General features: G+C 39.3%; 1 protein-coding gene across 1 annotated transcript in view; it reads left to right on the top strand.

Annotated features, from left to right (window-relative positions):
* ARHGEF38 (Rho guanine nucleotide exchange factor 38) overlaps positions 1 to 27,588 on the top strand; it is a 52,250-nt gene that overhangs the window by 2,729 nt on the left and 21,933 nt on the right. Inside the window, exons 2-5 of the mRNA XM_063310389.1 lie at positions 7,429 to 7,619; positions 17,327 to 17,450; positions 20,820 to 20,967; positions 23,576 to 23,593. Of these exons, the coding sequence (XP_063166459.1) occupies positions 7,429 to 7,619; positions 17,327 to 17,450; positions 20,820 to 20,967; positions 23,576 to 23,593 (481 nt within the window). The remainder of the gene's footprint in view (positions 1 to 7,428; positions 7,620 to 17,326; positions 17,451 to 20,819; positions 20,968 to 23,575; positions 23,594 to 27,588) is intronic.

Below are 27,588 nucleotides of genomic sequence, written 5' to 3'. Positions count from 1 at the left end.
TATTTCTCACTATTCATTCAGGAGCACAAGGTGGCATATAGAATCTTCTATCCTCCCATTTTCCCCCACTGCCACAACACTGGGTTGACAGAAAGTGACCTGTGCCTCCCAAAATCTGTCTGACACCTTAATTCCAACACCAGACTAGCTTGTGGGATACTGCTACCAGTTATACCCTGAATTCCACCCTGAATTCTTCCACTAATTCCAAATTAATCATTAATATATTCCTAGGATCTCACTTTTGTAACATGATGTCGTAATTCTGACATGCATGTGAGACCACAAAGTACATTTAATGTCTACATATGCATTCCCTGGCCCAAAATGAGTATTCAGTATTTCTGATGAGTTATCTGTGGAATATCCTTTCTTTTTCAAATTTGGGAATGTTTACTATATGTAACTGCTGTTCATTAGAATTTCTGAAATATCTTTTCAATCAGTTTGAAAACTGGAAGTATCTCAAAAAGCATGCATTATGTTGAAAGGTTAGTGTGGTGTAAAGGATGAGCAGTTTAAACAGGAACTGAAGTTAGTAAAATAAAATAATGGGGTTCTTGAACAGCTTTCCTCTCTAAGCTAATGTTTGCAAAGGGCAGGACTTTTTTTATCTCCAGCCTACATGGATGGATGGTGACCCTTTCTTATTAGCTGCCATTCATTATGTCTAAATTTCCGGTAAATTGTATTTACCATATCTTTTTTCTTTATTGCTTAATGCACCAACCCCATAGGAATATAAGCCACTGGAATGGCTGGTTGTTGTTGTTTTTGGTCTGTATGAATCGAGTTACAAATAGGAGTATAACAGGACATAATTATCAAAGTGGAAAAACAGTGCTTAAGTAAATATCATCTGTTGACCTTTATATCTTCCTGTTTCATGTTAAAAGCTCTATTCAGATGTCATAGTCTTTGAGCTTCAGGTAATCATAGTTAAATTGGTTAATATTTTCAAAAGCCTAAAAACTCCACCTGAGGTTTTTTTTTTATGAGGTATCAACAACTTATACTGTATAACTAATCTCCCCATCAAGACTGATCCTCAAATATTCTATTGATCAAATAGATGTAGTACAATTCCTAATAATTATTATATGAAATGAGAAGGTAAGATTAAAAAAAGATGAGTATTAAGTTTGATTTTGAAACAATGTAGCATCTATTTATACAAATTGCACTATGTCATCAATCTAAACCTGGTGCAACAGTGGGAACTGATACATTTATCATTTTAATTATATGTTCTCTATGGTGCAAGTGCAATGAAGGCAATTTACCTACTTTTTAACTCATAAATGCGTAATAAATGCACACAAATGAACCAACCTTCAAGCCTTTGGTGCAGGGTCAGATAAAGGATTTTTTTTTTTTAATTTATTAGCCGCCCAACTCCAATGGACTCTGGGTGGTGTAATGTTTATGTGATTTCATTGATTATATACAGATAATTAATCATCTCTCTGTATTTAATAATAGCCTTCTTTTATCATGTAGCCAGTGTGATATAGTGGTTAAGGTGTTGGTATAGGACAAGGAGACCCAGGCTGAAATGTACCTTCAGTCCCAAAAACTCACTGGATGATTTCAGCCAGCCACTCTCTTTTAGCCAAGCCTACCGCATAAGGATGCTGTGGTGGGGGTAAAATGTAGGGGCATCCCTGAGCATGCTGTCTAGCACACCTAAAGGAAACTTGGATATAATTATAACAAGTAGATGAATGAAGATTACAATTCAGTAGCAACTTTTGGAAAGGCACTGAAAACTTCAGGAAGTTGTAGGTTGTGTACCTCTGTCTTAACCTGCATTCCAGCAGCTGGGTTTTGTATTATTTGAAATTTCTGAGTCATCTTCAAAGGCAGCCTGTTGCAATCCAAATGAAGTTACTAATATGTGGACAGGATTGGCTAGGAGAAACTGCATTTGTTAGGTCAGTCTTAGCTGGAAAGTGCAGGATGCTTCAGAAGATACTTATGTCTTTAGTGATAGCTATGGGTCCCAGGACTGTAGAGGTGTCCACAGATTGCAGTAAGATGTCAGGATGGCAATGGTGCAGCTGTAGTTCTGCCTGGTTTTTATTTGAAGGAGGAACTTTGGTTGTACCATCACAGCTGCCATCTTAACTTTTTTGAACATACTCCAAGGATACCCCTGCAAGACTATAAACATAGTATTGGGAGTGCTACAATTCTTGTCTTCAATATATTAAATACCTTCTAGAGTAGAGTAGATGAGTCAAGGAGCCAGTGTCAAAAATTATCTCTGTACTTTTATGACTATGTTAGGATACTGTTAGGAAATGAATCTGTGGTTTAAAGTTGTTCCATTAGTAGTATTTGAATGCAGCAGAGGCTAACTGTGATGATTGCTTTTGGGCTAGATGGTCTTTAACAGTCCTTCCAGCCATTTTATAGTTCTTTGAAGGTTGTAAATGGTTATTATTGGCAAATACAGTATGGAAAAAGGTTTGCACTTAACGATATGGATATCCAGGTATATTTTCAGGTAATGAGTCATAACTTTTTTCCTATTATGACAGATTCAAAACTGTTATTTTACATTTTACTTGGAAGAATTAGAATATGAATATTTTTTTTGGCTACTATGCTTTGGAGAGGGACGCGGTGGCGCTGCGGGTTAAACCGCTGAACTGCTGATCGGAAGGTCGGCGGTTCGAAACCGCGCGGCGGGGTGAGCTCCCGTTGCTAGTCCCAGCTCCTGCCAACCTAGCAGTTCGAAAACATGCAAATGTGAGTAGATTAATAGGTACCGCTTCGGCGGGAAGGTAACGGCGTTCCGTGTCGTCATGCCGGCCACATGACCCGGAAGTGTCTATGACAACGCCGGCTCTAAGGCTTAGAAACGGAGATGAACACCGCCCCCTAGAGTCGGACACGACTGGACTTTACGTCAAGGGAAACCTTTACCTTTACCTATGCTTTGGAGAACTATCCTCTGGAGATGCTACAGGAACCATGCTGTGGCTTTTGGAAAGAATAATATTACAGAATTAACTCAGGGATTCATTTGTATAGTGACTTTAGAGTTCACAATTCAAATAGGAGAGACATTACCCACCTGAGCCCATCAGAAACATTCACAATAAGGATATCTTTGATAATTATTTTTCTTTTCATTGAGCTTTTTCAATAGTCCAGAAAACATTCATGCAGTGATTACAAGAATCTAAAGTCAAGGAATGGAAATCAGATATTTCCTGTAAAAGTTAGATGCCTTTTTCATACCTACTTGCAATACAAAAACAAAATCTTCTAGCTGGAGTTTTGGATTGCTTAAATAGGTATCGGTTGATAGATGTCATAGTAGTCAAGTGTGTCAAATTCTCTAGCAGTTCATGCAAAGTTATAGAGACTATAATATTTCTTAGCTTGAAATACACTTAGCTTGAAATACAGTAACCTGATACTGAGGGAAACTTTCTGAGATGGCATATATTCCAGCATTTTTCTCAGAATGTAGTTAGATAACTGGGAAGCATGAGATAGCTGCTCAGCCAGAATTATATCTGAACTCTTTATATCTCTGAAAAGTGGTTGAGAAATCAGAAGTTGCATTTCCCCTCAAATTCTCACACATGCAGATCACTACCGACTTTGGCCTTAATTATTTCCATCAACAGTTATATTAATGAGATTAAGACTAGCCAGGTTTCCTATTTGCTTCAAGCTCTCCTTCAAAAAGAACCTACGTATTTGCATTAGCCATTATTACTGACTGTGTCTCTCTCTGTAAAATGGTTCACCCATTGGGTTAACTCATAATATGGTTGGCTTCATTAATGTTATTTTTTAGCACTCTCATTATGGCTTAAAATTATGTATAAACCAAGCCAGTATGTTCATCAAATCATGGTTAAAACAACCATGGCTAATGCATTAATCACCCAGGAAGGAAGGACATTTATGAATGGGAGTTGAGAAGGTGGAGAATTCACATATATTCCTACAGTCTAGAAGCACTTAGTACATTTGGCAGATATGTTTCAAAGCATACTGTCTACAAATGAGATCTGATTAGTTATTATTTCCAATCATAAGTTCATGCCCTGTGGCATCCTATTTCTGCTAGTCCAGAATTCTGAATAGCTGTGGAGGGGAAACTCATAACTTAGTGTATAGCACTCATGTTTTTCATGCAGATGATCCCAGCTTCAATTACTGGCATCTCCATAAAGCCCTATCTACCTTAGAGTCTGGTTATCTATTCCATTGTATAAATGCATATTTACAGTTGGGAAAACTTACAAGTGAAACCCTGGATTGCTGTTGGTAGTCAACTGGGTTCACATATCACATGAAACAAATGTAGTTAGTTTGATTTTGGATTTACAAATTGGGTGAACCAAATCAGGGCAGGTTGGTAAATCATAGTTGATAGCTTATGGCCTCAGTCATTTGTGGCTTATTCAATAAATAATACAGTAATGAATTATAATGTGTAATCCCAAACATTACAGTATTGGCTAGAAGGACCAGCAGACTGATAGCTTTCTAAGGGCTATATATTCTAGGGGAAATTAATGTGAAATTTAACGGATCATTATGACATGAAATCTATATGGTTCAAGGCACCAAATCATTAAAGTTAACTAGCAAGCATAAACCATGAAAACTGATTTTCTTGTCAGGTGCTATGTTTCTTTCAAAAGAAATTGGGGAAAAATGACTAGACAGGTATAGCTATCTTTCCACACATATTTTCAAATATTAAGTTATCAAAGGACCCTGGTGCTTTTTAAAAAATAAAACATCTTTGCATATTTTAAAGGTTTGGGGATTGTTTTATTTGGACTGGAGGAATATTCCTCTGTAATTTACTAATTCCTCTTATTAAAAGAGTAGAAAACCCATACCCTTAGTATTTCTCCTCATTATAGACCTTTCCCCACAGCCTATCTGGGCCCTTCTCATCCCTCAGACAAATCTCACCAGCTGATTCCCAAAGAACTGTTGCAGAACTGGAATTTCCCACCTTGATAAACCCACTTGTCTTGCCCTTCTCTGTCCCTCCTCTTGCCCTCTTAAATAAATGTGGGAATTTACCCAGAATGATTTTACCATTAAAACCTAGCCTGATTTGAGATACAAAGGTTTGTTTATGTTTCCCAAGGCTTCTTATTTGCAATGTCATTCCTCCAGGGACAGGCAGGTAACCTGACACCTCCAAGGACAAGCAAGCTTAGCTCCTGTTGTATTTCATAACAGATGTGTGTGTGGGGGGGGAATTAATCTTCCCTTCCTTCACTTCTGCTCTGCTGAGAACACAAAGGAGGAAAGAGAGGTGGTTTCCTGCCTTAGATTTGAAATATGCACTCAGTGACATTCATCCAAATTTCATGCTTTAACATTTCAGCAATTCAGCTTGTATCCACAATCTGAATGCAGAAATCATGCCTTCCACTCACTACATAAGAATATCTATATCCGTGCAGATAGTGTGTGAAATCCTATATGTATCACAGAAGATGTTTCTCTTTTATAGATTTGTGTTGGTGTGTGATATATTATCTAGCATCTACATTTGACAAATTCCTTCTAAGTCACACCTAAAACATTTAATCCTCAGAAAGTGGGTCAGATAATAATCTTTCCCTTATCATATCCCAAAAGTTAGCAATATAATATGAGTCCAACTTGCTTTCATAATGCCACAATTTTCACTCCCCGACTCTAAGAAATGCTTGAGGCTGGCTGCCATTTGTTCCCAGGGCAGCAATTTTAAGTCCCACAGTATTCCTTCAAGGTCACCACTGACAGGCAGAATCCAGTCATAGGCCCACCTTCAGTTTTCCTTCATTGACTGATTTGTAAGATATCACTGCACTTGCTACAGGTGAGTGGATGGGACTCAGCAATGAGTGGGTGCCAGTCAACAATGTCTACTCAGTGTAAACCACCAACCCAAACCTTTTCAAGACGTTGGCAGAGAGAGGGGAGAGGTCAGGAGAAGCAGAAGTTCCTGCTGGTGGAAGAACAGCCCCCAGCTCCACAGAGCAAACCTCCAGCATCTCAGAGACAAAAACCTGCCATCTCTGCTGCTCTGCAGCTGATTGGAAAGTCAATTGACTCACTGGTCCAACAGTGACAATGGCATTGGATCACAGAGGCACAGCACTAGTGCCAAAGTCTTTTATGGAAGTGACCTGAGATTTAATTACCAGGGCTATGGTAACTTTGAAGAATATCTCTTTAGTTTTTAGGCATTTGGGGAAAGGTGCTGTTGCTTTTAACTGAATAAATGCTGCTTGCTGTGGTTTTATTACATTGATTAGTTTTACATTGCATTTTTAAACATGTTTGTCTTCTTGCTGGAAAACAGAAGCTGTTGATCAGCTTAAGAATGTAATAAATTAGTGTATGCATCACTCAGATAATTGTTTTCAGGTGGCTTAAATAACAGCCAACCAGCACTCTTCTGTATTACAGTATTGCCAGTATTCTGGAACAGATGGAAAGTGAGTTACAGGGATGTCCTGACAAAGAAAATAGGCAGAGCTTCAATTGCACTTTCATGGCTGCAATCTTGACTTTTTTGAGCATATCCTGTGGACACCCCTGCTGATTTACTTTCAAATGTTTAATTTGTGCATTATAAAATGGGGGCCTCTCAATGGGGATATTAATACAAGTAAATGAAGGTCAGTATAACATAGGCTCAGGAGATAAATAACCATTCCGTTATGTTACATTACATTACATTACATGAGACATCTAGCCATGCAATGCCTACAGATAGTCCTCATTTAGTGACCACAATTGGAACTAGCAACTTGGTTGTTAAGCACAGCGGTCGCTGACTGAAACTGAAACTGTGCTTATTATCTTAACTTCAGCTAATCTTTGCTTTAGAGACCTGCAAAGGTTGTAAATGTGAGGATTGGTCATAAAGTTACTTTTTCATCATCATTATAACTGCAAATAGTCACTAAAAAAGGCAGTTGCTAAATGAGGACTACCTGTACTTATCTTTGAATTCAGAAGTATCTGTGTTGTCCATTTGAAGGTTCCAATTAAAGATATACAGCCAAAACATGTTTTCAATAACCATGTTTTATAAAATAATGCACAAGTAGTTAGGTTCTCACAACATGCTGTGCCATAATTCATGGACTGCAAATCTCAGTGGCTGGATTCACCTAGTGATCCTATTCAAAGAAAGCCACATTATGGCTCAGTGCTGTGTATGAACTGAGCCAGTAAACAAGTTTGCATACTGTGCTAAATCCAAGTTTGGCATGAAGTAAGCCACTATGTCATGTCCATAATCACTTATAGAATTTCAGCTGCAAACTTCTGGATTTGTGTGCAGCTCCCATATGCAGCTATTCCATTGCATGGGCCATTTAGCCCCAATAAGTCGTTAGCTTGTTTTTAAAACAAAAGTTTGCTTTTTTTTTTTAACAGAAAAGATGGCACCACATGCTGGATCTGTAGGACCAGTTGGTTTACCCTTGGAAACTGAAGAACAACTGATTAAGCGAATGATGGCCAGAAGGCAAAAGATAATTGCAGAAATACTTCAGACAGAAAGAGATTATCTTGGTGATCTGGAACTCTGCATCAGAATAGTGGTTGAGCCCTTGAAAAAAAGGCAGGTAAGAAAGTTTTGGCTTCCTCCCTTCCTCCCTTCCTGACCTTTTGCCCTTTTTCTCCCTTTGTCTCACTCAGGAAAGCTGGGTGCAACTGCAAATTTTCTATATAGCACTCCACACTCTTTCAAAGATTAATAGAAAGAAAAGTTGCTAGTGCTACTGGGGAGGAGAAGAAAGAAAAACTAGTTGTGTTCACAGGGTAAATGAAGTATAAACTAGGTAATTACATTTTACTTAATGTGACATGTGAACTTAGTTGGAATTTTATGGTTCAGTCAGTTGTGTGTGCTCAGGAAACTGAACAAACCATCATTCAGTTAATCAGTGGTGTGTCATGCAAAAAAAGCCAAAGAGACATTGAGGCTGTATTTGTACATTATGCTGGACACCAGATAGCTAACAATATTTTATAGCAATATGCTGGGCAGTCTCAGACCATTTAGTCATCCCATTCCATTTCTCTCGTTTTAATTGTTGGATATATATCCACTTTCTATCCAGTAGCAAAAGGCAGCGTACATAGCTTTCCTTCCTCCAGTTTTTTCCATTGCAATAATCCTTTGGGATAGATTGGCCTGAGAGATAGTTTAGTGGTCCAAAGTCATCCAGTGAATTTTTATGGTTGAAGATGGATTTGAATCTGAGATTTCCAGGACTAAATCTATAACACCTTGACTACCACATCATGTTGACTAATTTAAAGGTGACAAATAGGAAAGCAAAAAGGCCAGACACAGAGGCCAAGATGAAACAACTTTTTAGCCTACTTTTAGAGAATAGATAGGAACATTTATAACCAGGGTCACATATTGCAGTAATCCATACTGCAGGTGGGCTGCATGTATCGATAAAGTGAGTTGCAATTCACAAAAGTGTGTGTCTTTTAATAAAATTTTGTTAGTCTGAAAAGCTGCTGCCAGACTTCTTCTGAGTATGGTTTATGGCAATGTGTGATTCCAGGATAGCTTAAAAACAGACCAAGGGCATGTTTTTTGTTTCTCCCTTTTACCCACCAGCCTGTAACATGGACCAGGTGCTAGGCTAATGTTTCTCAACCTTGGCAACTTTAAGACGCGTGGGCTTCACCTCTCACAATTCCCCAGCCGGCAGGGGAACTGTGCTAGGCCATGAACATCAAGGCCTTTTTTAGCACTGGCAGTATCTAATTGTTTTGTGGATGTTGTGACAAACTGTTTCCTAAAGTACCACACTGCTCAGAGACAGCCACTGTGGCTTGTTTTGGCTGTTACTGTAGGGAACAGAACAAGTCCCAGAGGACTCCATTTGAGACAGTGATGCTAATGGAAGTGCTTACTACCATTATATCTTTCCATGCAGATTTTATTCTGCTGGTCTGTTCTTCAGCCGGCACTTCAGAACCGTCTGGTTACCAATTAAACAGCATATTCTGAATTTTCTTTTTCAAGCAAAATAGGCAGCCCCCTCCCTTCAAAAAAAAAAAATTCTGCTGGGAACCACAGCATACCCTGCAGAGAGCAGCATACTCTGCTGGTATACAACAGGCATGATAGACAAATAGCCACTTGACAATGGTCTGCTCCACAATTGTTCTCTTGTCTCAGAGCTCCAGTACAATCTAAATCTGACAGTGATTAACCAAGACAGATGATAGCCGTGACCAATCCTTTTCCCCCTGGCTGATGCTTTACCTAATGGTATTGGCAGCACACAATCACAGTCACAAAAATCTAAATTCTGGGAATACCGAATCCCCAATTCCAGGTTCATGAAGAGCCTGGTATCCCAAGAGCCCTTGCACTAGCTAGGCGTCATGACCTCCCTAAGATTGTCCCTACTGACCAGAGAGGCAGCTGTGATCTGAGACTTTTCATCTTTGGAACTATTTTATATTGACTTATTAATTGGTTTACAATTTATCTCTTAACCAAACCCCTCCCCCCATGATTTGTTTAATAATTGAATAAACTGCTTTTGTGCTTAAAGTATCTTATAGCTATTTTTGCAAAAGTTAAGGTTTTTTAAAAAAAATATTTTTTAAAAAAGAAAAATAATAAGTTGAGAATGATTTGGAGTACCTAAAGGACCAAAAATGGTACAACCCCTCTGATCAAAGATTACCTATTCCTGCCAATTGTTACTCTAACTTGTAATTTGATTATGTTGGACTGCTTCTGTAAGCAGCTGGCTAAATGTACAGTTTTGTTACTAATGAATACTCATGGATAGGCCTGTTTGTAAGTTCCATCTAGCTGCCAAAACTAACATTTTCACACATTCCTTCTGCATATTCTGATTTTCACAGACTGACTCATTGTCCTTTCATCATATAAGGAAACAGCAACTAAATAAAAGGGTTTTTTTTCTAAAGGGAAAAAGATCCCAAATGAACTGATATTAATGAGTAAGAATTATGCAAGTATATTGATGTAATCCATTTTACAGCAGCCTTCTCTAATCTGACACCCTATGGATGTGTCAGTCTTCAGGTCCCATAATGTGGGTATGCTAGTTGGGGATTATGCAAACTGAAGTACAGCCTAACTGGAGAGTTTCAGACTGGGGAACACTGGTTTATAAATTGTGAATTTTCTCATCTCAGATTTTATTTGTAACATTTCTTTTTACATATTTGTTTGCTTTGATTTTACTCTGTGCATTTAATTTTTTTATTAAATGGATCTGCATGACTGCTTTGTGTATAGCATTGCAACAAAAAGGGTAACTTTTCTATTTTTAAAAGTGGTAGATCATTAGGAAGTAATAAGCAGATAATCTACATAATATACATTATTCCCTTTGGTTTTATCCATACTGTAGGTATGTTTCTGTCTGTGAAACACACCCTAAGATAGAAAAACTTTCTTAACTGGGAGGCTGCTGGAGGGGAAGATATTTGTCATCCCCAGCTTTGTGTTATTCAGTTGTATTGGCCTTCAGTCTCCATAATCTTCCAGCCAATATGATTTTGACTACACTGGTTAAACAATTATGGGGATTAAAATCAACGCAGCTGGAAGGTATCTTGATAATGATGACTGACCTATACAGTTGATCAGCTCTCCTGCTATGAAAATACATCAGCTGAAAATGTGTTAATGTTGTGTATTTTGCAAAAAAAACCAAAACAAAACTCTTCAAACACACTTTTCTTCAGAAGGAAGGAATTTATTTTTTTTATTTTATTTTATTTTATTTTATTTTATTTATTGTATTTATATAGCTGCCCATCTCCCATAAAAGTGACTCCAGATGGTGTACAATCCTAATTAAGGCAATAAATATATAAAAACAGTCACAATTTAAAAAATAACTATAAAATGGCACATAAAACAAGAGGGGAAGATATTAACTACAGTAAGGGAGCCATTCTTCAGCAAAGGATCGTTACCTTGTCGTGGTGCTGGAGCTTGAGCACCTCAATGATGCCATGAGCTAAACCATGAAGGGCCACCCAAGACGGGAAGGTCATGACAGAGAGGTCAGACTAAATGCGATCCCTGGGGAAGGTAATGGCAACCCACCTCAGTATTCTTGCCGTGAAAACTAAATGGATCAGTACAACCAGAGATATGTCGGTATACCATCGGAAGATGAGACCCCCAGGTCGGAAGATGGTCAAAATGCTACTGGGGAGGAACAGAGGATGAGCTCAACTAGCCCCAGACGTGATGACGCAGCTAGCTCAAAGCCGAAAGGACGGCTAGCGGCCGACGGTGCTGGTGGTGAACGGCGAATCCGATGTTCTAAGGATCAACACACCATCGGAACCTGGAATGTAAGATCTATGAGCCAGGGCAAATTGGATGTGGTTATTGGTGAGATGTCAAGATTAAAGATAGACATTCTGGGCGTCAGTGAACTGAAATGGACTGGAATGGGCCACTTCACATCAAATGACCACCAGATCTACTACTGCGGACAAGAGGACCACAGAAGAAATGGAGTAGCCTTCATAATTAATAGTAAAGTGGCTAAAGCAGTGCTTGGATACAACCCAAAAAATGATAGAATGATCTCAATTTGAATTCAGGGCAAGCCATCTAACATCACAGTGATCCAAATATACGCCCCAACCACAAATGCTGAAGAAGCTGAAGTAGAGCAGTTCTATGAGGATCTGCAGCACCTACTGGACAACACGCCTAAAAGAGATGTTATTTTCATCACAGGAGACTGGAATGCTAAGGTGGGCAGTCAAATGACACCTCGAATTACAGGTAAGTATGGCCTGGGAGAACAAAACGAAGCAGGACACAGGCTGATAGAATTTTGCCAAGACAATTCACTCTGCATAACAAACACTCTCTTCCAACAACCTAAGAGACGGCTTTATACATGGACTTCACCAGATGGACAACACCGAAATCAGATTGATTACATCCTTTGCAGCCAAAGGTGGCGGACATCTGTACAGTCGGTAAAAACAAGGCCTGGAGCTGACTGTAGTTCAGATCACGAACTTCTTCTTGCACAATTTAGGATCAGACTAAAGAGATTAGGGAAGACCCACAGATCAGCTAGATATGAGCTCACTAATATTCCTAAGGAATATGCAGTGGAGGTGAAGAATAGATTTAAGGGACTGGACTTAGTAGATAGGGTCCCGGAAGAACTCTGGACAGAAGTTGGCAGCATTGTTCAGGAGGCGGCAACAAAATACATCCCAAAGAAAGAGAAAACCAAGAAGGCAAAATGGCTGTCTGCTGAGACACTAGAAGTAGCCCAAGAAAGAAGGAAAGCAAAAGGCAACAGTGATAGGGGGAGATATGCCCAATTAAATGCAAAATTCCAGAGGTTAGCCAGAAGAGATAAGGAATTATTTTTAAACAAGCAATGCGCGGAAGTGGAAGAAGACAATAGAATAGGAAGGACAAGAGACCTCTTCCAGAAAATTAGAAACATTGGAGGTAAATTCCAGGCAAAAATGGGTATGATCAAAAACAAAGATGGCAAGGACCTAACAGAAGAAGAAGAGATCAAGAAAAGGTGGCAAGAATATACAGAAGACCTGTATAGGAAGGATAACAATATCGGGGATAGCTTTGACAGTGTGGTCGGTGAGCTAGAGCCAGACATCCTGAAGAGTGAGGTTGAGTGGGCCTTAAGAAGCATTGCTAATAACAAGGCAACAGGAGACGACGGCATCCCAGCTGAACTGTTCAAAATCTTGCAAGATGATGCTGTCAAGGTAATGCATGCTATATGCCAGCAAATTTGGAAAACACAAGAATGGCCATCAGACTGGAAAAAATCAACTTATATCCCCATACCAAAAAAGGGAAACACTAAAGAATGTTCAAACTATCGAACAGTGGCACTCATTTCACATGCCAGTAAGGTAATGCTCAAGATCCTGCAAGGTAGACTTCAGCAGTTCATGGAGCGAGAATTGCCAGACGTACAAGCTGGGTTTAGAAAAGGCAGAGGAACTAGAGACCAAATTGCCAATATCCGCTGGATAATGGAAAAAGCCAGGGAGTTTCAGAAAAACATCTATTTCTGTTTTATTGACTATTCTAAAGCCTTTGACTGTGTGGACCATAACAAATTGTGGCAAGTTCTTAGTGGTATGGGGATACCAAGTCATCTTGTATGCCTCCTGAAGAATCTGTATAACGACCAAGTAGCAACAGTAAGAACAGACCACGGAACAACAGACTGGTTTAAGATTGGGAAAGGAGTACGGCAGGGCTGTATACTCTCACCCTACCTATTCAACTTGTATGCAGAACACATCATGCGACAAGCTGGCCTTGAGGAATCCAAGGCTGGAGTTAAAATCTCTGGAAGAAACATTAACAATCTCAGATATGCAGATGATACCACTTTGATGGCTGTAAGTGAAGAGGAACTGAGGAGCCTTATGATGAAGGTGAAAGAAGAAAGTGCAAAAGCTGGTTTGCAGCTAAACCTCAAAAAAACCAAGATTATGGCAACCAGCTTGATTGATAACTGGCAAATAGAGGGAGAAAATGTAGAAGCAGTGAAAGACTTTGTATTCCTAGGTGCAAAGATTACTGCAGATGCTGACTGCAGTCAGGAAATCAGAAGACGCTTAATGCTTGGAAGAAGAGCAATGACAAATCTCGATAAAATAGTTAAGAGCAGAGACATCACACTGACAACAAAGGCCCGCATAGTTAAAGCAATGGTGTTCCCTGTAGTAACATATGGCTGCGAGAGCTGGACCATAAGGAAGGCTGAGCGAAGGAAGATCGATGCTTTTGAACTGTGGTGTTGGAGGAAAATTCTGAGAGTGCCTTGGACTGCAAGAAGATCAAACCAGTCCATCCTCCAGGAAATAAAGCCAGACTGCTCACTTGAGGGAATGATATTAAAGGCAAAACTGAAATACTTTGGACACATCATGAGAAGACAGGACACCCTGGAGAAGATGCTGATGCTAGGGAGAGTGGAAGGCAAAAGGAAGAGGGGCCGACCAAGGGCAAGATGGATGGATGATATTCTAGAGGTGACGGACTCGTCCCTGGGGGAGCTGGGGGTGTTGACGACCGACAGGAAGCTCTGGCGTGGGCTGGTCCATGAAGTCACGAAGAGTCGGAAGCGACTAAATGAATAAACAACAACAACAACAAGGGAGCCATTGCAAAATCTCTATAGTCCCCTGGGATCCCCAGGCCTGATCGCATAGCCCGGTCTTGAGGGACTTGTGGAATGTTGAGAGGGATGGAGCTAATCTCACATCTTGGGGGAGAAGAGTCCACAAAGAATCTATAAGAGGCAATTGTCAATAGTATATATTTCTACTTCTATTTCTATTTCTATTTCTATTTCTATTTCTTTATCAAATTTGTCACCGCTCATCTCCTCTGACCAGAGGGACTCTGGGCGGTTTACAATATGAAACAATAAATATATAATAAAATTCCAATAAAATCCCTCTAAAACAATTTCTCAACTACCCCATCTAATAAAATACAGATGGCTGTGATCTCCTTCAGTCATTATGTAGGAATGCACTACATAATGTGCATTCAAGGCACTAGCCAACCCCAAGTATGGCAATTCTCCTCCCTGCCCCAAGCCCGGTGGCAGAGCCAGGTCTTCAACTTCCTACGGAAGGCTAGGAGCGATGGGGCTAATCTCACCTCCGGGGGCAAGATGTTCCAAAGGGCGGGCGCTACTGCAGAGAAGGCCTGCCTCCTGGACCCTGCCAGATGGAATTCTCTTATCGACGGGGTCGGTAGCATGCCCTCTCTGCATGATCGGGTGGGACGGGCTGATGATGCGGGGAAGAGGCGGTCCTTCAGGTAACCCGGTCCCATGCCATGTAGGGCTTTAAAGGTGATAACCAATACCTTGACTTGGATCTGGAAGCAAACTGGTATCCAATGCAGCTCGCATAGCAAAGGTGTTATGTGCGCCCTTCTAGGGGCACCAAAAATAACCCGCACGGCCACATTCTGGTCCAGCTGAAGCTTCCGGATACTCTTCAAGGGTAGCCCCATGTAGAGCGCATTGCAGTAGTTTATATGGGAGATAACAAGGGCATGAGTGACTGTCCGAAGGGCTTCCCGATCCAGGAAGAGGCGTAACTGGTGCACAACACAAAGCTGTGCAAAGGCCCTTATAGCCACGGCTGCCACCTGCTCTTTGAGCAGGAGCCGTGAGTCCATGAGGACCCCCAGGTTATGCACTGGGTCTGTTTGAGGCAATGCAACCCTATCCAGAACTAAAGATGACAAAGTCCCTGATATGGAGGAACCCTTAACCCACAGCCACTCGGTCTTACCAGGGTTCAGCCGAAGCCTGTTGGTCCCCATCCAGACCCCTACAGCCCCCAGGCACCAAGAGAAGGCAGTCACAGCATCATTTACCTCACCCGGGATGGAGATATACAATTAAGTATCATCAGCATACTGATGATACCTCACCCCATGGTGACAGATGATCTCGCTCAGCAGTTTCATGTAGATGTTGAATAGGAGAGCAGAGAGAACCGAACTCTGTGGCATCCCACAAAGGAGGGGTCAAGGAAGGTCTCTCACTCCCTATAACCACCGATTGGGACCGGCCCTGGAGGAAGGAGGTGAACCAGTGCAGAACTACGCCGCCCACCCCCAACTCCCTGAGCCAACCCAAAAGGATACCATGGTCAATGGTATCAAAAGCTGATGAGAGTTCAAGAAGAGCAAGGATGGATGCATTACGCCCATCCCACTCCCGCCAGAGATCATCCATAAGTGTGACCAATGCCATTTCTGTCCCATAACCGGGCCTGAAACCTGACTGAAAGGGGTCTAGATAATCTGTTTCCTCCAGAATCCTCAGGAGTTGTAACACCACCACTTTCTCAACCACTTTCCCCAAAAAGGGAGGTGGCAGACTGGATGAAAATTATCCAGTACAGTAGGGTCCAGCGATGGTTTCTTGAGGAGGGGTTGCACCAGCGCCTCCTTAAAGGCAGTTGGAAACACCCCCTCCCTCAAAGATGTATTAACCATCACCTGGACCCATCCACATGTCACCTCCCGAGCTGCTTTCACCATCCAGGAGGGACATGGGTCTAGACGACAAGTGGTGGCATTTACTGTCCGGAGGATCCTGTCCACTTCCTCAGGTCCAACAGGATCAAACTGTTCCCAGTTATTTATTTATTTATGTGTGTGTGTGTGTGTGTGTATCTATGTATGTGTATTTTCAATATAATAAAATATACAAAACAAACAAAAAATTAGAACTAAGAAATAGAGAAAAAAGAGGGAAAGAAAAAAGGAAAAAACATATAATTATGCTTTCTGCTCTTCTTTCTATTGAGTAATTATCATTTTATACTTTTCCCCAACCTCTTTGTCCCTTTTTAAGCTCTAAATTCCAAAATCATCAATTACAAAAAAAAGTAATCTTTTTCTTCTTTCAACAAAGAGTCTAAGATTTCCAGTCTTTCAAAAAAAGTCTTTAATTTTTTTTTCTGACCAAACTGGTCAGCTTTGCCATTTCTGCACATTCAGTTAATTTTACAACCCAAACTTTCACTGTAGGCATTTCATTGCTTTTTCAAGTTTTTGCATACAATAATCTTGCTGCAGTTACAGTATACAACATTAATGTCCCATATTTCTTTTCTAATTCCTTGTCCATAAAACCCAGTTGGAATAATTCTGGTTTCATCATGATGTTAGTCCATAATATCTTTTGCACTGTTGTATGTATTTGTACCCAATTTTTTTTTCTTTTTCACAAGTCCACCAGGCCTGATAAAAAGTCCTCTCTTCCTTTTCACACTTCCAACACTGATCTGATATTCCTTTATACATTTTAGACAATTTAGCCAGTGTCATATACCATTGGTACATCATTTTGTAAAAATTCTCTCTTAAATTATAGCACAGTGTAAATTTAACCAGTTCCCCACATTTTCTCCCAGATTTATATATTTATAAATATTTATATCCATATTTATATTGTAACAAAAATTTGCAGCCCATTTCACCCTACAGTCTTTAACCTGTTCGTCCTCTTAGTAACAATTCATACATATTAGCTATTATATGGTCATCATTTGTACATAACTCTATTTCAAATTCAGTTTTATTCTTCTCAATTCCAATTGGCCTTTTATCCATACTAAATCTCTCTTTCATCTGATTATAAGAAAGCCCCTGAAAAGAGTGAATGGTGTGTATGTTTGAGCAAAAGAGCAGCTTGACAGCAGTAGCGTCCCCTTGCTTTTCTGATAGCCTTGCCCATTGTTTTTGTTTCATTAGATTGCTCGACTTGATGTGGACTGCTTATTTAGCAACATTGAATCGGTCCATGAAATATCATCCAAACTGCTGTTATCACTGGAAGAAGCAACATCAGATGTGGAAGCAGCCACGCAAGGAATTGGTATGTTGCTGTCTTCTTGAACTCTCTAGCACTACCTGGAACAATAACAACAACAGTAACAATAATGCTGCAATAAACTGCCCATTGCCCAGCCAGAGTCAAGCCTACCTGTTTGTTTTTCCAAGCTACCATTCCATGGAGTATATAAATGAAAGATGGAGAATCAGGCCCATAATCAACCTGCAACGTCACACGGTTTGTTTTCACAACGAGCTTAACCCAGCTGGCAACAGCCCCTGTCAGGTTTCTTTACTGATCCTTCCAGCAGCACGTAATTGTACTAACTGGCTCAAACGTCCCTTATTTTGGAGTTCAGAGAGCCTTGCTCCCTGGATATAAGAAGGTCCTGTGCATCAGGACAGCTCTAACAAGGTTTTGTCATTACTAGCACCTTCCCCATTTGTCAGGCTGGAAACAGTAGGCATGGTTGCCAATCAGTGTTTGGGAGCAGCAGTGTCCACTGGTGGGGGTCAATAAAAGGCAAGATGGTAGTCATGGCAACACAATTGGGTGGGTCTGAACAAATGGGCAGTACTTTGCACTGCTAAACTGCCATCTTGCCTTTTTTGCTGCCGTGGATGATGCTGTCGAGAACTGTGTTTCATATTACCTGGCTTTGCAAGTATGTCCTGTAATCGAGAGGGTTGTTTTCCAGCTCTATTTCTCAGAGGATGGGCAAAGCAGATCAGTCGATTGGCTTTAGGAGTTCCTATGATACGGCTGACTGGACTGTGTTAGTTTAACCCTTTTCAATTTAACCACCCAGGGATTAGTTGTCTTGGTCTAACTACACTCTAACCCTCCACTCTAAGCTTGTTTATTTATTAGATTGTATTCTATCTTTCCTCCAGCAGCTCAATTACATGAGTATGTTAATCACAGCAACAGCCCTGCAGGGTTGAGAAAGAGTGACTGGCTCAAGGTCACCCAGGGAGTTTCCATGGCTGAGAGCGAACTTGAATCTGGGTGTCTGCAGTTCTAGCCCAACAGTTTAGCTACTACATCACACCAGCTCTGCCAAGAAAAAAGGACAAGGCCATAACCTTGCTGCACAGAAGGAACATTCTCACATAGATTAAAAAGGGATTTTAAAAGTTTCCCAAATTGTGCATTATTTGACCTCATATAAAGTAAATGTGGTAACTCTGACCTTCAGTATATTTCTGTATTATAATTATTTTATTTTATTTTTATTCTGCCTTTGTTTTTTTTATAAATAACTCAAGGCAGTGAACGTAACTAATACTCCTTCCTCCTCCCATTTTCCCCCAATATCTAGCATTCCTCACAATGTCTGATTATTTCCACCTTGGTTTTTTTCCTTGCTTTTTTCAAAAAGCTTAATAACTTTTTGACCTTTTTGTTGGTCATCTGTTAGACATATGTAATATGTTAGACCAGAATAGATGGATGAATGTATAGCTAGAACACATCCCTGCAGTTTTCTTGCCATGATAGCATAATGATTTGTCATTGTCCTCTTCCAGACAATGTTTTTTCAACTTCTCAGTCTAGCCTCCAGCTCTTGGGTTCCCAGATGATTACCCATCCAAATTCTAAACAAAGCCAAAGCTAAACAAAGATTTTATGGATAAGTCAAGGTTTAATAAGTGTTGTGACCTACATGGACTTGCATGCACACACACACACACTCACACACACACGTATAAAGTCAAGATCTGGTTTAAATTTGACATCCAGTTTGTGATTAGAGATCTGAAGACAGCAAGATCCACTTTGAAGCATTTGAGTTTGAAGATTTAATTCATAAACATGTCAACCATATGCTATAGTGGAGAAGCAGCAAAATGCCCACAGCTGCTTCACGTAACATGCACCTTTCTGAGTGTCTGGGTTCACACCATATAAAGATTTGCTTTTGTCTTTGTTTTAATTGAAACAAATAAAACATAACGAATCATGATTTGCTGGCTGGGATATCGACTGGTTTCAGACAATATGCTAAGCCCCAAACTAAGGTTAGGGCTTAGCACAAATGACACAGAATGCTAAAACAAAGCAAGTCAAGTGCTTCATGATTTAAAATGATTAATGAAACCAGCCAATATATAGTCAGTCTTAGAAGAAGCATGAATATTATTATTGACTGTGAGGCTTGCTATGAGATTCCTGGTTTAGAGGCAGCAAGGTAGGAAAAAACATAATGTTCTAATTATAAGTTGAATTGTTTTTTGAGGCAGCCTTCTGCAGCATTCAAGGACACTTTGATTGAAAACCTCTGGTGTGTTGTTGATTCTTATACTTATTAATATTATTAAAGTAAATGATGTGAGTGGCTGAGGGAAAGAGAGAGTTTCCTTTTTGTGTGCATGCAGTATAAACGACAAGCCTCCATTTAATCATATCCATTTGCACTTTATCTGTAATTGAAGCTGTGTGTTTAGCCTCTTGTCAACCAGCTCACCTTTCTGTGTTTGGCATTTATCTTAGTTACTAGGCACAAAGGAAAAATCAAAGACTGAATTGTTTTGTCCCCAAATTAGCCAGATGCTGAAAGAAATACATTGCATAGAAGTGCTGCTTTTTACAGGAATGCTTTTGCAGCTGAAGTATCAAATGAGGCTGTATTTGGTACTTGTACATTTCAGTAGCTGCATCATACTCTTAATAAGAAGTAAATTCATTCTTTGAGGAAGCTGCTTTCTAGCTTCTCTCAAGAAGTCAAGGACTGACTTCCTTTTTGGTGTGTGCTTTTCTTTGTTTATAGCTTACCTTTCATAACAGCTTTGCATTTCAAAATCAAGCAAGTTCTCTGTGTGCCTGTGATGATGGTGCTCACTGGGCTCCTACCATATTGTGACTATTAAATAAAAAAAGAAGAGCTTATTTAGTGTCTAGTCTAAATCAAGGAGCCTAACACAGTGCTGTGCTTTCTTTTCAAGCCAGGAGCATAAATAAAGATTGATTTGCAAATCCTGACTTATCTGAGTATGACAAAGAAATATTCCTAATGCAGGTAACACCCTAAAGAAAAAACTCCTGTTGCTGAAGGGTTAACGTGATGGATAACTTCTTCTGTTTTATAGTTTTCCAAGCTTGACTTGAACTGGATAGCTCTTGAGCTAAAGAACTGTCTTCTGTAAAATAGGTTCTCTTTAAAAAGGAGCCCTTAATAGATGTCAATCAGAAGAGTATTCAGTATCTGCAGCACTACCACTGAGAAGGCCAACTGAGATTCCAACTCATAGGTAGATGGGGCAGGAAACAGAATTTCCAAGGCCAATCGTAAATGTCTTGCAGGTTTACAGATTTAAGGTAAAGAGTTGGAACGACTGAACGAATGAACAAAAATATATCATCTGACGGTGGTTTTATTTTGGCTTATATTTCTGCTTTTGACTTTCACAGGGCAGGTGTTTCTGCAGATTAAAGATGTGCTGGAAGAAGCATATAAAATCTACTGTTACCATCATGATGATGCTCACATTCTGCTGGAATTCTATGAAAAAGATGAGGAATTGAAACAGTGTATAAAAGACTGCCTACAATCCTTAAAGTAAGAATTGTTGAAAACACTGTTTTCATCATTTGTTCATTGCATGTCCTATGAGAGAGCTAATGTCTATTATAAATCCTGAATTATATGAGATTTATAAATTGATTTTGGAGGGATTATATTTTCAAAAGTTTGCTTTATTAAGGGTCTTCCCATTAAGGACTGTTTGTTCAAGAAGTTACTTGATCATTATCTAATGTTCTCGGCTCCTGTTGCATAGCTCCAAAGAATCAAGAATATCAGCAAAAATACAATATTAATTTTTTATTTTTATTTTTTAATAGCAATTTTATTCAAAATTACAATTACAAAGATAAAAACTAATATAAACTAAAAAAATAGAAATAAAAAATAGAAAGTGCAAAAAAGAAAAAAATGGAAAGAAAAATAGAAAAGAAAAAAAAATAAGAATATAGTGAGGAAAAAGAAAAGACTATATATCTAGAAATGACCATATATAAAGAAACGACTTCCCCCTTCATCACAACAAGTATAAACAATTTTAGTGACTTAAAATACAACAAATGATCTCTTCTTCCCATATCCCATCTCTTATCTTTAAACAAATCCTTAAAGCCTTGTTGTTCCAATCCTGATCAGCAGAAGTCCATTAAGGGTTACCAGAGATAACAAAATACCTATTTTAACCTTGATCAAATATACCAACTTTATATTCCTTCCTTTTACTTCTAACAATCTTGATCTTTAGTCCCTTCAAATAATGTCATGGAACTTGATTTGTTTTCATTTTTTCTTTGTCCCATCTCACAAAATTCTTCAAAGCTTTAACAAGCCTCTTTTGTAAATCTGATATAGGAAAATTATCCAGGTCACTCCCTTGGTTTGTTATTTGTAAATCCCTTTTAATTATTAAGACATCAGCTGGTTTCTTTTGTATGTCCAGTGTAGCATCTTTTTCCATGTCATTCTTGTAGCCTGTCATTTTTAAATTCACTTTCAAATCAATCTCAATCATGTCAGGTAAAACTTGTTCCTCTTCCTTAACATCTTTTAGACACAGTCTATCTATAGACACTTTAAAAATTAACTTCTGGGTCCATTGTTCAAAAATATCCTTCAATATGTCCAATGTTAAAATATTTTTCTGTATTCTGTATTTGTAAGTCAAGTTTGAGTATTCTTCTGCTTTAATTGTAATCTTTAGTTCCTTCTAGTTCCTGCTAGTGTCCAATTTTTAAAGTCGTGTCTCATTATTTTTAAAAAGAATTCAAAACAAAAGCATTTTCCCATGGGAGGGATTCATTATAATTAATTCCAAAATCTTATTTCAAATCCATCTGAACCCTTAGTCCATTTGTAACTTTCCAAAATCAAAGTTCTAATCATCCTTTTGCTGTTTATTCCAAAAGAAAAAAAAAGCTAAGTCCTTACACTTGTATTTAATACTTTTTTGCTAAGGATTGAAGGAAACTCACCCGGTGCTGTAAGATTTGTTGATCCAAAGGTTCCTAATAGCTAAAAAGCAGTTAACAAGCAATTTCCAAAAGTGATTAGAAAAGGAAGAATGTGAACCCAGTGTCCTTTTGAAGGCACCAACCGTGGTTTGAGCAAGATGGCTATTGCCTCGTCTCCCAGAGCTCTAAACCAACCAGAGACCACTGTCTTGCAGTCTGCTTACAAGGAGCAACTTCATGGAGCACTTGTGGGAGATATCACGTCCTCTCCTTGTCTGGAGAGGAATTATGAAGAACCAGTCTCCTTCTGGCTTTTCATTCCACCACAGTCATCAGCTCCCTTTTAGTGGTGCCATCTTCAGTTCACCATTTCTTCCTCAGAAGTCGAAAACTACAATATTAAGAATAGGTTTCCTTATTATTTTCGCAATAAGGCCCAAGAATTCATATGACTAAGCATTAAGCCACAGTTCTATTTGCTGAAGCTATGATTTGACATAAAAGTGAATTCCAGCAATTGAGTGGAAGCACATGGGCATCAGTCTCTTCCAGCTATTGGAATTCTTGGAGGGGACCATACAACTCTCCCCTTATTTTATCCACGCAAAATTGCGACGTAACAACATTACGGTTATTGTCAAACTGTGATGAATCTAAAACTGAAGTGAAAATTCAAATGTCCTCATCCCATTGTGCCAGAAAAGGATATGTAATGGTGAAAAAATTACTGCCTCATTGAGGTAATACTAAATTAATTGCTATGTTCAAACTAGCAGATATAGTTTGGTTTAAGCAGTTAGGGCCTACAATATGGCTTCTAGGTCCTTTAGGCATTCTTAACAATAAAAGTGGTGAGTGGCTCCAGCCTGTGTTTTGTTAGGAAGTGTGTTTATCTGCCAAGAAAAAATACAGAGGTAAGCTGAGGTGATAGAATGTGTCCTCGGAGGTTAAAGGTATGTTTGTGTGCTACGGAAAATAATTTCAACAGTTTGTCTTCTGGTAAATTGGTATGTTGCAACTGGCTAAACCCTCTGTGGCAGCCATTTTATTTATTGAGAACTGTAATAGTTCTCAAAATACTTAATGCCCACTGCCTCAAAAAGATCAGAGATACTTGAATTAGGATCAGCTTGCTGATATTCTCTTTTCTTAAGAGAGTGCTAATGATTCTGTATTTCTTTTTCTTTTTGCAGAAAGATATATGAAGAAGGGTAAGTTCTCTATTTCAAATTCCTTAGGACTTCATTTACATCCATTCCTATTATTTTATCTTCAGAGCAGCTATGAGGTCAGTTAGATGGATAAGGAATTACTGATTAGCTCAAAATCATCTACTAAGCTTAATGATTGAAAGGACATTAGAACTGGTTTGCCTGGTCTAAATTTCAGACTCTTCTACCTTTGTTTCAAAAAAATACAAAACAAAACATTGCATAGACCAAATCAATAATTTTTTTAATCCTGGAATGTCATCTATACTTAGAATAGATGTGGTGCTTAGAAAGTACCTTTTGGTTAAGCATAACTTCAGCAATACAAAATAGTCAATCTTTTACAATACTAGAAATATAGGGTACATGAATCAATACAACATAAACCTTAATTTCTCCATGTTTGATTAAATGATTGAATTTTTTTTCTATCTTCTGGATTTTACAACTTCTTAGATTTGCTCTCAGGGGCCAAAGCTGGTTCTCTTTTGCCCCTGTCCAGTGAGGGAAAACACACACTTCAGAAGTTCTCCATTTGTCCTGAGCTAGCGAAGGCATAATTCCCAAATGGGTGTGATCTATATATTGTATAATGCTAATCGAAGCAAATATTTGTAGCTCAGGATTGAACTGTGGAGTCCTTGGTGCTCTCTGAGCCTTGTTTTCTTGCAGACATTTCATTGCCAGACTAGGCAACTTCTTCAGTGCAAAGAGGGAGTGGGCCTTGCTCTCAGTTTATATACTGTGGCTTGCCCTGCTTGTGTTGGTAGGGGTGTTGTTCTCTCCTTGGGAGTTCTTTGATTGGACTGTTGTTTGCTGCTTGGTTGATTGCCTGAGTTAATAGTTCCTTGATTAGGGTGTATTGTGCTGTTCGTTGGTTCATCTGGTGTTAATCCTAGTGTTGATTTTTGCATATCTGGGTGTTGATTGCTGGCAAGGGAGTGTACTGGTCTTTTGGCTTTTCTATTGTCTCTTTTGAATGGTATGTAAATGTTGTTTACCTCTATGTGTCTGTTGATGGCTGCTTAGTCTGTGTGCCAGGCTTCCAGGAATTTTCTGGCGTTTTTGGATTTGGCTTGGTTTAGGATGCTCAGTTTCCCAGTTGAAGCTATGGTTGAGTCCGTCCATGTGTTGTGAGGTTAAGGAGTTCTCATCGTGTCTTCTGACTGCTAGTTGATGTTTGTGGATGCGCTCTGCTAGTCTTCTGCCTGTCTGTCCTACATAGTGGCTGTTACAGTCTTCACACTGTATGTTGTAAATAACTCCTGTTTTTTCTTCTTGGGCTATTGGGTCTTTTGGGTTGCTTAATATGTTTTGAAGAGTTTTAGTTGGTTTATGTGCTACGGTGATGCCATGTGGTTGTAACAGTCTGTTGGTGGTTTCTGAGATGTTTCTGATGTATGGCAGTGTTATCCTTTTCATAGTTTCCATTGGTTGGGTTATAGTGGGTTGGGTGGTGAGGCACTTTTTGATAAAGCTGAGCAGGTATCCATTTTGTTGGAAGATGCTATACAGATGATCTTTTTCTTTTTTCTGGTGTTCTGGGTTGCTGCACTGTGTAAGTGCTTGTCTGAATAATGTTCTTACACAGCTTCTCTTGTGGGAGGTTGGGTTGTTACAATCCAACAATAACAGTAACAATCCAACCTCCCACAAGAGAAGCTGTGTAAGAATATTATTCAGATGAACACCCATCAACAGACACATAGAGGTAAACAACATTTACATACCATTCAAAAGAGACAATAGAAAAGCCAAAAGACCAGTACACTCCCTTGCCAGCAGTCAACACCCAGATATGCAAAAATCAACACTAGGATTAACACCAGATGAACCAACAAACAACACAATACACCCTAATCAAGGAACTATTAACTCAGGCAATCAACCAAGCAGCAAACAACAGCCCAATCAAAGAACTCCCAAGGAGAGAACAACACCCCTACCAACACAAGCAGGGCAAGCCATGGTACATAAACTGAGAGCAAGGCCCACTCCCTCTTTGCACTGAAGAAGTTGCCTAGTCTGGCAATGAAACATCTGCAAGAAAACAACAAGGCTCAGAGAGCACCAAGGACTCCATTGTAGAATGCTCCCCAAAAGTTACACTAGCAATGGTCTGCTATTCAAAAGAGGGTTCAGTCTGCATCTCATTATGCACATAAATCTGTGAATGATTTCCAATAAAAAAAATTGGAATACAATAATACAATCAATAAAGTAAAACAGTATTGATAACAATATAGAAAGCCAAGAAAAACAAGCAAATGGATCATCAAGCAAATTAATCCAGAGTTCTCATTAGAGGCACAAATGTATAGGATGAAATTATCATATTTGGACACATTATGCAAAGACACAGCTCTCTGAGAAAGGCTGTAATGCTATGAAAGGCGGAAGGAAAGAGAAGAGGATGACCAGCAGCAAGGTGGATAGACTCAGTTACAGTAGTGATGAGTGCACCATTGAAAGACCTGAAAGACCAGGTTAGGAGCAGATCATAATGGAGAAAATCTATCTATGTGGTCATTAGGAGTCAAAAATGACTTGATGGAACATAATCAATCAAAATTTTAAAAAACCCTTATTCAGAAAAACAGTAGGCAAGGGAGAAGGAGATCTGAAACAGAACATAACCTTAATCCAATATTCATACAGTATACAGAAGGCCTGGATGAAGTCAACTAGCTCACTCTCATCATCTGGAAGGACAAAAGAGCCTATGTTCTCACACCTTCATAGCCTCCTGAAAGTGCTTTCCTTAGAGGGATGAACATTTGTGAGGTTGTGCTATCCATGTCTTCCTGCTCTGTATGGAGCTTTGCCAGTGAGGGTGTCAATAGCTTGAGGACACAGAAAACCATGGCAGAGCCTTCAGGTCTTTAGGGAATCAGTAGTGAAGACTTGTTCTTCACATCCTACTCTTGTTCTCAAGTCCAGCCTAGATGCAGTCAAAGTGATGGGGAGTGATGATGATAGGAGTGGTGATGTCAAAGGTAGAAGGGGAATAGCTTGTAAGTTTCCAGTGACTTTAGTGTTTTCACTTGTTCTCAGTCATTCTGTTGCCTTTTGCTCTTGATCTGCATATCCAGTATTTGTTTAAACAAGGTATGTTAAATAAACTGCAATTTGTTGGGTTCACACAACATACTAAAGCCAAATAAATAAATAAAGCACATTCTGGCTTAACAGCTTGTGTGAATCCAGTCTTCCTTTGGCTGTTGAAAGACTGGGTGCATATAGTTTTGAACTCTAAATACAGCATCCTTATAATTTAAAAAAACAGGAAACACATTTCCACTTACCCAGTTCAACCTAATCATTACTGGAGCAGTGCCCTTGGTCATGAATGAAACTTGTTTGCCACTTAGCATAATGTGTGAATCTGTCCTATAACAAAATGCAGACACAGTTTCAACAGCTGACCTGCCCTTCTTTGGCCAATGAGGAGTTCTTAAGAACTTGAAAGCTTGCATGGTTTTGTGATCCTGAGCTGGCATAATAAAATTCTTGTCCCAATCAGATGTAGTTAAGGTTGTGCTTATAGAAACAAGATGTGGTTTTTTTATGTATCAAAGACAAAAGACAAAAAGAAAGCTTGCCTATGTGTACCAGTAGCAGATGTACATTAAATTATACTTGTTGAATTTCTGCAAATTAATGTCCCCTTATCATTGTCACAGCTTTTGGTATGCCAAAACCTGTGAGTTGCACAGATTATAAATTGGTCAATAATTCATTAGCCTTTCAAAATCCAGTTTATGGATGGGATGGAATTATGGATGGGGCTGTTTGGACAAGATGCAGGGAATTCATGTAACCTCCAAGCATCCAGACACAATAACAGGCCCTGTTCTTTTGGGGAATCCTAATGAGCATTTTGGCACATGAATTCCTGCACATCTGTCTACTAGATGTTTCAGCTCCACAATAATCTCTAAACTCTACCCAGAGCCCTTAACTCATAGCAAAGACAGTATGTTGGTGATTAGCAG

This window comes from Candoia aspera, chromosome 8, assembly GCF_035149785.1.
Source record: "Candoia aspera isolate rCanAsp1 chromosome 8, rCanAsp1.hap2, whole genome shotgun sequence".
Lineage (NCBI taxonomy): Eukaryota > Metazoa > Chordata > Lepidosauria > Squamata > Boidae > Candoia > Candoia aspera.
Note: the sequence above shows the minus strand (reverse complement) of the source record. Positions and strands in the feature narration are given on the sequence as shown.